At 53.7% G+C, this 9,295-nt stretch overlaps 1 protein-coding gene across 1 annotated transcript; it reads left to right on the top strand.

The window, feature by feature from the left end:
* Window positions 1–473: 473 nt before the first annotated feature.
* Window positions 474–2,380, top strand: SIX6 (SIX homeobox 6). The gene is made up of 2 exons (XM_062181689.1): window positions 474–1,208; window positions 2,212–2,380. The coding sequence occupies exons 1-2, from the start codon at window positions 637–639 to the stop codon at window positions 2,378–2,380; spliced, it is 741 nt and encodes a 246-aa protein (XP_062037673.1). The 5' UTR covers window positions 474–636.
* Window positions 2,381–9,295: the final 6,915 nt, after the last annotated feature.

A 9,295-nucleotide genomic window follows, 5' to 3' on the forward strand; every position in this document is an offset into this window, starting at 1 on the left:
CTCGGCCCGGTCCTCTTTGTCCTCTGCAGACTTGTCGCCCGAGGCCGCGCATCGCCCCGAAGTGAATTCCCCGCAGCATCACGGGCTCTTGGGTGGGGAGACGAGGAGGGCTGGGGGCGGAGGGAGCGCTGGGGCAGCGAAACGCCCTCGCTCTCGCCTCTGTCTTTCCCCCAGCCACTCGCATGTCTCCTCATCCTCCAGGTTCTGCAGGCTACTGAGAGGAAGTCCACGAGCGAACGGCTGGCGCTGTCGAGCGCGGGGAGGTGCTGAAATAGCCCAGGCGCGCTGGTCGCAGCCTTGATTGGCAGAGCCGGCCGGTGACTGACAGGGGGTCTCCATGGCGCCCGCGCGACCAATCCGCCCACCCCAATAGCTGCGGCGGCTCGCCTGCCTGCGTGCCGGAGCGGAGCCGAGCCGAACCCGAGCCGCGAAACCCGCACCTCCTGCAGCCGGGATCGCTCGCTCCCGCTCGTTTGCATCGCCACCGCCGCCGCCCGGGGCCGTGTGTCCCCGCTGCCCCACGCCGTCTCGCCGAAAAGAGCCTGGCGCACCGGGCCGGGCCCTCCGGCATCCGCTGCGCGCGCGTCCGCCTCCAGGCTCCGTGTCTTTGCAGCCGCCGCCGCCGGCACTGCCTCGATGTTCCAGCTGCCCATCTTGAATTTCAGCCCCCAGCAAGTGGCCGGGGTATGCGAGACCCTGGAGGAGAGCGGCGACGTGGAGCGATTGGGTCGCTTCCTCTGGTCGCTGCCCGTGGCCCCTGCGGCCTGCGAGGCCCTCAACAAAAATGAGTCGGTGCTCCGCGCGCGAGCCATCGTGGCCTTTCACGGAGGCAACTACCGCGAGCTCTACCACATCCTGGAAAACCACAAGTTCACCAAGGAGTCGCACGCCAAGCTGCAGGCGCTGTGGCTGGAGGCGCACTACCAGGAGGCAGAGAAGCTGCGCGGCCGGCCCCTAGGGCCGGTGGACAAGTACCGCGTCCGGAAGAAGTTCCCGCTGCCGCGCACCATTTGGGACGGCGAACAGAAGACACACTGCTTCAAGGAGCGCACGCGGCACCTGCTACGGGAGTGGTACCTGCAGGACCCATACCCCAACCCCAGCAAAAAGCGTGAGCTCGCCCAGGCAACAGGACTGACCCCCACGCAGGTGGGCAACTGGTTCAAAAATCGCCGACAAAGGGACCGGGCGGCTGCAGCCAAGAACAGGTTGGTACCTGGAGGCCTCCGCGCTTTGCGCGCACCGGGGAGGGGGCGGGAGGTAGGTACCAGGGGTGCCCCTACCTGGTGCCTGGCGATTCCGAGACAGCAAGAGTTGGGGGCGCAGTCAGTTTTCGGTTATAAGCCGCTGCGTTCTGGGATCCTGGGTAGGGGCCTCTCTTTCAGGATCCTGGTTTCCTACCTCCTCTCTGGTTCTTGAGGCCTCGGATGGGGTCGCTGGAACTAGCTGCGCCCGGACACCAAACCAAGTCTTCATTGGGGCAGGATGGGGAGAGTTAACGCATAGAAGTAAAATTTAAAATCCCATAAATTAGGGAGCCCAAGGCCCACAGCAAATTGTCAGTCTGGGCCCAGGCTGCGAAGTAAGTGCAGTCTGGCTTATTAGCAGTGTGTTGGTTTCGTGCTAATTATCTATGTCTTTAAAGGCCACGTGCATTGCTCCCTACTGCTTTCCAAAAAACAGTTTTCGTTGGATTCCTGTTTCTAAGAAGTGGGAAGTCCAATCTTCTCTTCCCAAGTACGGCCAGACTGGCCTCCAAACTGCAAACTGGTCGCCGAAGCTTTCCATTGCCAGAGTGTGGATCTCTATCAGTCAAACACTTTGGCCCAGAGCCCAGCCTCGGTCCCCAGACCCGAACTCTCTGTGCAACCCAGAGGCAGCCCTTTTTGCCTCTAGCGGACGGAGCCCTGACTTCGCAAATTCAGGCGTGCGCCCCAGGCAGAGTCCCACCGGGAGGGGAGCCTCAGGTCCCGCAGCCTGACCAGTTCTTGTCATCCACACCTCTGATTGTCCCCCAACAGTCCTGGAGGATGGGCAAAACCCTGAGCGCCCAGAATCTCAAAGACTGGGAAGCTGGGGCCGAGAAAGGGCTAGAGGAGAGCGGCCGTGGGTGCCAGGGTCTGGGGAGAGCCCTCGGCTGCCACCGAGGGAGGGGACGACGGGCGGCTATGCTAACGCATTGTGACCCCTGTCCCCTTCCTTCCCCGGTAGACTCCAGCAGCAGGTTCTGTCGCAGGGCTCCGGGCGGGCGCTTCGAGCCGAGGGCGAAGGCGTGCCCGAGGTGCTGGGCGTCGCCGCCAGCCCAGCCGCCAGTCTATCCAGCAAGGCAGCCACTTCGGCCATCTCCATCACGTCCAGCGACAGCGAGTGCGACATCTGAGCTGCCCGCCCCGCACGCACAGAAACAGAATCCAGTGTTAAAAAAAAAAAAAAATCTAACAGCGAGATAAACACAATGAAGGAAGGAGAGAGGATGAGACCAGCAAATCCGGCGCCGGAGGAGCCAGGTGGCCAGGGATCCGCGGGCGCAGGCTGCCGTGTCCGCCCTGCGACCGGCCTGGCCTCACCGGCGCCCCACAGCCACAACCACCGGGGCCCGCGGTGAGGCCTGACCCAGCGCCACGTTCTCCTAGCCTTGTTTCTTCCGGAGGGTTTTGCTGCAAAGAAGCCTTCGAAACGCGAGCTGCACGCCGAGCGCCTGCCCTGAGTCTCCCGTGGGTATTTCATGCCGAAAGGACGCTGTCATATGTGTATAACTTTTGCTTTAAAGCTTTTTTTTTTTTAAGAAAACAAAACATATATATGCTGTTTAATTGTTATTTAAGAGACTGCCGTGGTAGGTTTCTCTGTTGCTTGGGGAACTTGCTGTTTCCAAAACTCGCAGGCTGGTGTGTTCTGTGTGGAGAAGCCAAACAATAAAACAACTTGGTGGGCAACCTTTCTTAATCATGGGCGCTGCTCTCAGATTCCTACAAAACAGAACCCCCCAACATCCCCTGCACCAGGCAGGGACCCCTGTGCAAATGGTCTCACCGAAGGCCTGCTCTACATTTTTTTTGCCTTCTCTGAGATCATCTAGTATAATTTTAAAACAGTCTTCGGCAGGCCCATAGCCACCTCGCATGCATTATGATATGCTTAGACCTAGCAATTGGCAACATGAACATTGCCCCGGAAGGCAGCTCTCCGCCTCGCCAGCACAGGGACCTGTGGGCTGTGCACCTGACACTTGTTTTTGTGAAATGTTCGCAGCTCTCACAGTTGTATATTTAGGAAGCCACACTCTAGGACTCAAGTAGTGAGCCCGGTTAGACAAGGCAAAAGATATAGGAGAGCCTGTAAATAACTAGATGAGCTTTTTCTTGCTGCTGAAGCCAGTTTTAATCAAATGTGTGGTTTTCAACAAAAAGGGGAATGGGAGTAAATGTGTCACATACTGAGGATGAAACAGGCTACAGAGAAATGATTGCTATTCTAAAAGTCTTAATCTCTATAGTAAACTTGAAATAAGTCAAGAGTCTCACCATTCTGGTAATGGCCTCAAACCTTTAAAATATTCTTAGTATTTAATTCTTTTGTTTTGTTTGCAAGCTACATACACATATACCACAAAAACCACCTATCATTCTTGTACCAAGAAAAGTAAATGCTACCCAGAGTCTAAGCTTTCTTCCTAGTGGAACGGATTGCATATTATAAAATTTGACACTGATCTTTAAATCCCTGGAGCTGGACCCCCCCCCCCCATCCTCCCACCCCGCACCCCATCAGTGTCCTTTCGCTTTGCCTCTGTCATTAGAAGATGTTCTTTGAGTCAGAAGCCTACTAACTTCTTCAGACAGAAGTGCTGAAGTGCAAACCAAATAAAAATAAGCGAAATCGTGGACGACAAAAAAGCAGTCAGATGGCAAGATACATAGTGGAAGCCCAGGGCACGGGTATGATTTTGGTTTCTCAGTCACTTTTATAAATGACTGTCATTTTGTGCCATGGCTTTTATGCAAAGAATACCTGAAAATCAAAACTCTCTTTTTTTGCACAAGATCTGTGGATGGAAGGGCAGGGGAAATCTTCGTAACCAATCTGGTGTTCTTCCCGAAAGCAAGCAAATACACTTCTGTGGGTCCTGAAAAGCTAGGACTATTGAGCTATAGAGTTTTCCTAGAGCCCCCACTAGTTCTTAGAAGCCGAGCAGCAGGTCAGGGCTCAAGGAAGGGAGAAGATCACATTGAAGGAGGCACGCATTCTCCAGGCTGTGCCCGTGCAGCAAGTACAAGACTGGGACGGAGTGCCTTCTCACATGCTGCATCCCTGGGGCCTCCCGCGTCACCCCAGCCCGGGCACTATTGCCCTCCAACAAAAAACCAGGTAGTCCCTGGATTCTTCGCCAGCTAAGCAGTTGTCCAGCAGCATTTGGAAAAGTTTGTGGGCAAATTTTATCTCTTACATCGATGATTCCAGATCCAAGAGGGAAGAGAAAAGACTAGGGAGTGGAATGGCAGGGAGGAATTTGATATTCTAAAAATCACACCCCCTCGCAGTGCAAACCACACCTAAAAGCAGTGGAGACTGTCCCTCTGCTATCTCACGAAAGCAGGGGTAGCACTGCTAGGAACAAAGCACTCTCTTTGCAAAATAACTTTGAAATGACACTTAATTGCTTGGGGGGTAGGGGTGGGGGAGGGAGAGCGCCAAACAGGGAAGAATTTTTCTTCCTGCTTTGGTGAAAGTCTTTAAATCTACCCTTAAATTAACATGCTGCCTCTGGATTATGTTGTAAAGTAGCTATTCTGTTTCATCAATCTGGGGATTGATTTCTCTAGTTTCACTTTACAATCTTAAGGGGGCAATATGTCATTTAAAATATTTTTGTAATGTTTATCTAAAATCTGATTGCCCCTTACTGCCTTGTGAATAATCAGTTCTTTAGCCACGGACCCCATGTGGAAATTAACCTGAATTTCTTCGCACTGAGATTTATTTTATTCTAATTTATCCTAATGTTCCCATGGACATGTATTGTAGAGTTTTTTGTTTTTTTTTGTTTGTTTGTTTGTTTTTTTGGTTTTTTTTTAAAATTATCTCAGTTTTACGCTGACCTAGAGAGGGTGTTGTTTGATGATTTTTGTTGGCTTCTTGGTTTGTTTGTTTAATCGAGGTAGTAGAAAGGCTGAATTCTCAATATGATGGGCTTCTTTTTCTGTAATTCTGTCACGATTTCCCAAAAGCAGTTCCAGCAGCAGAGTAGAAAGCAGTATTTTTTTGCAATTCGATGGAATTGGCGGAGGTGAGGATAGTACCTCTCGCCGCAGCACAGGTTCTCTGACAGCCCATACATACTTCAATCAGCCTCGGATTCCACCGAAAGAGCCACGGCCCCGGCTTCCCTCTGGCCTCCGCCCGCCGCTCTCCCAGCCCCTACCCCAGCCCCTTCCCCAGTTTATTTATAAAATCTGGGCGGGAGGGGACGAGAGGCTGGGGCTGCGGTCGGGGGGAGAGACTTGTCTTTGTTTATGTTCAACAAATGACAGGCAAAGAGCTCCAGCGAAGTCTTCCTTGACCTCGTTCTCTCTCCCTAATTTTAACAAAAAGGGGAAAAAATAGTGTGTCCACAGAGGACGCGCACGGGGCGGGAGGCGACGGGCCGCGCTCGGCGCTCGGTGCGCTCGGTGCGGCGGGGCCGCGGGAGCGCGGGCGGCTTCCGCTCCCATTGTGAGGCCGGGCCGGGGGCGGCGGCGAGCGGGGGGTCCGCCGGGCGGCCCGCGGCGCTGTCAGGCGGCTCAGCGTAATCAGGGCTAATGACGGCGGCCCGGCGCTCGGCGGGACAATGCGCGGGGCCGCGGGGTTCTGCCGGCCTGAATGGCTAATAGGTCTTGCCTGCGGACTGCGAGGGGGCGGCGGCGGCGAGGGGAGAAAGGGTCATTGTCCGCGCGCTGGCCCGGGGCGCCGAGGCGCGTCCTGAGCGAAGCCCGGGCGGGGAGGCCTCCTGGAGGCCTGCGGGGCTGCGGCGCTGGAGCGGCGGGCGCTGGGGCGGCGGCGCGGGGCGAGGCGGTCGGGCCCGAACTCGCGGCCCCAGGAGAGGCCCGGACCCTGAGGGGAGCCGCCGCGGCGCCCGCACCTCTGCGGCCCCGAGAGAGTCGCCGACGCGCAGGCCTCGAGCCGCTCCTCTGGTTAAACGGCCCAGATTCCAGGAGCTCCGGGAGACGCCTGCCCAAAGCCTTGGGGCCTGCACCAAACCTAGGCGGGCGGGTGCACCTGCGAGTGCGCGCTCGCCCTGGGGCCTCGGAGCCAGGGCACGCGGGCCGCCGAGCGTGGGCCTGGGGCCCGCCCGCGGAGCAGCGCCGACCCCCGGCCACGGCCAGCGGGTGGCCGAGCCGGGAGGGTCCAGACCCAGCAGCCGAGGGGAGGGCAGCGGCAGCCCGGCTCTTCGCGGACCCAGTGTGCGCGACAGCATCTCCGAGCCCGGCGGCCCCCCCGGGTCCCTTTCTTTGGGGACCTGGTGCCCTCCCCCCACCACCCCCACTTCCCACCTAAGCGCTTACAAATCTCCTCAGGCTAGGTCCTGTGGCAGCCCTGTTTGGTAGCATTCCTATTCCCAAATTTTAAACAAGACACAGCCTCCCGCGAGGGAAGGAGCCGGCTTTCTTCCCTGGCGCACCTCCTTGTCTGCAGACAAAGGGGCGTGAGGGCGGCCGCGAGGCAGAACTGGCAGCCCCGGGCCCCAGCTCGCGCCGTTTCTGCCCGCGCTGGGGTTTTACTGTGTCCCGAAGCCGTCCCCTGCCTGGCTGCCGGCGGGCGACCCACCAGCCTTCCGCACCTGCGGGAGCCTCTCTGGAGCCCGTGGGCTGCCCCCCGAGAATCTTCCATTTCCTTGGGAATGCCCTCACTGCCCTTTGTGTAGACTAAGCCAGTTTTCTCCCTGTACCACATTCGTGTATTTGCTTCCTTGTTTGACTCCCTTCGCTAGCGTGTAAGCTGTTCAGGGGCACAGGTGGAGCCCTGCCCACCGTTGTATTCCCAGTACCTAGCCTAACTAGTAGTACTCAATAAATATTTCAAAACCGAATGAATGAATGGCTCTTCCTTGAAGGCTGTCTGCTCCCATCTTAGTCGGGGGACTTCTGCTAGTTTTGAATTTATTTGATCGGCAAAGATGACTAGTGATTGGCTGAAATTGACTGGCTCTTGCTTGTCAGGTTCTCCGGGATGAGTCTCCGAAGTTCATCCGGTTTTCCTCTGAACACTGTAAAATAGAATTCCTAGTACTACTACCTGAGTGAGGGAGGTTTCCACTTCCAAGCCGACTGCTAGAGTTTGAATGTGACCCTCCAAACTCATGGTGCAACTTAACCCAGCAGTAGCACTGGGGCGTGGGGCCTTTAGGAGGTGGTGACACTTGGGGCTCTGCCTTAGTCAGTGGGACCCGTGCTCTTATAAAAGGGTGGAGGGAGTCTGGGTCCCTTTTGCCCTTCTGTCTTTCTGCCATGTGAGAACAGGACACCGAGCCCTTCTGTCATGTGAGGATACAGCAAGAAGGCATCCTCTTTTTTTTTTTTTCAAAGATTTATTTCTCTGAGAGGCAGAGTTACAGAGAGAGAGGGAGAGACAGGTCTTCCATCTGCAGGTTCACTCCCCAAATGGCTGCAACGGTCAGAGCTGGGCTGATCTGAAGCCAGGAGTCAGGAGCTTCTTCCAGGTCTCCCACGTAGGTGCTGGGGACCAAGCACTTGGGCCATCTTCTGCTACTTTCCCAGGCCGTGGCAGAGAGCTGAATCAGAAGAGGAACAGCTGGGACATGAACCGGCATCCACATGGGATGGCGATGCCCCAAGCAGAGGCCACAGTGCTGGCCCCAAGCAGGTACCCTCTTAGAAGCTCCCAGAACTTCCCACAGAGCCTGCCAGTGCCTTGATCTCGGACTTCACAACTTACAGGACTGTGAGAAACACATTTCCATTATTTTTCTATTACCCAGCCTAAGGTATTTCTGTTATAACAACAGGAACAGACTGACGATAATCCTTCCTGTCTGTTTCTCCCTTTCCCTCTCTCTCTCCTCCATATCCCACTCTCCTATTCCCTCTCGACCTACAAAAAAAAAAAAAAAAAAAAAAAAAGGTATACTACAACAAAGTATCCCAAGCTCAGATCAGGTGTCCACTTTGGGTTGGCATCATAGCCCCGTGTTCAGGCCAACCTATTGGGGGAAAGTTGTATTCATTAAAATCTTGAATCATGAAAGCCCTGTAAAAATCTACTGTATACCTAACTCATCATCAGTTTTAAAATTTAATGTGCAGAAGCAAGTGAACTGTGTATAATTTCAAATTCTGATAAAATATATATAAGGCTGCCTCCTAGATAGTCCTTTTAGCCTGGTGCTGTCAGCCTGCAGCTTAAGAATACTGATTTGCTATTTTTTTTTCTTGCTGGAAAGATTAGACTTAGGTTTTCTATCATGAACTATCATGAGTTCATGAGTTCTATCATGAACTCAGAATTTGGTGCACGAATAGTCTAGTGAGAATTTATTATGCATTTTGAACATTTTTAGATATTGATGGTTCCTTTTGAAGATCTGTACATTTAAGTTAAGCACCATTTAAGGCGTATTTCATTGCATTGAATATACTCCTGAGTTTCTATAAATCATGGTAAATAACGTATTTGAACTAAAAAAATCTGTGGCATATCCTAGACACCTTATCTACAAAACTACTTTTGCAGGTAATTGAGACTATATGAGTTGGGTTCATCAATTTAAAATAGAAAAGAAAATTGGAAGAAGGAAACTGTGTTGTACAGAGCCTGTTGCAAGGGACTGGCCTCTGACAGGGCGGGATCAAACAAACCTGGCTGGAAATTCCTAATCCCCGTGAATTTGGGCCACTCGACTCTCCGAGCCTTAGATTTCTGCTTCTGTAAGGTGGGGGTGACAATATTTAGGCCTATTAGGAGTATCATTGGAATAAGGCATGTATGCACCTATCACAGACCATCATATATAATAGGGGTTGAATGAACGGGTCTTCCTTTTCCCCATTTTCCTGGTTAAATGCTGAGACAAAGAAATAAACAAATCCCTTTGAAAACTGTTTAAATTGTAAATGCTGTCCTTAGTATCAGAAGCAATGTCTGCTCGACACTCCCAGTAAGGAGAAGCCGTGGGCGGACTTGTGCTGACAGCCTGTCGTCTTCCCCAGTCTCTTTACTCTGCCTGGGCTGTTTGTCATCAACACAAAGCTTTCCCATAGCACTCTGAGAAGGTAATATAACCTCTTGGGGGGAAATACAA

Source organism: Lepus europaeus, chromosome 22, assembly GCF_033115175.1.
Source record: "Lepus europaeus isolate LE1 chromosome 22, mLepTim1.pri, whole genome shotgun sequence".
Taxonomy (NCBI): Eukaryota; Metazoa; Chordata; class Mammalia; order Lagomorpha; family Leporidae; genus Lepus; species Lepus europaeus.

What these genes read in the sequence shown, in the direction of transcription:
- SIX6 (XM_062181689.1), top strand. Translation starts at nt 637, where the DNA reads ATGTTCCAGCTGCCCATCTTGAATTTCAGCCCCCAGCAAGTGGCCGGG. An exon ending in GCGGCTGCAGCCAAGAACAG is followed by an intron (nt 1,209 to 2,211) that starts GTTGGTACCTGG and finishes CTTCCCCGGTAG; the next exon opens with ACTCCAGCAGCAGGTTCTGT.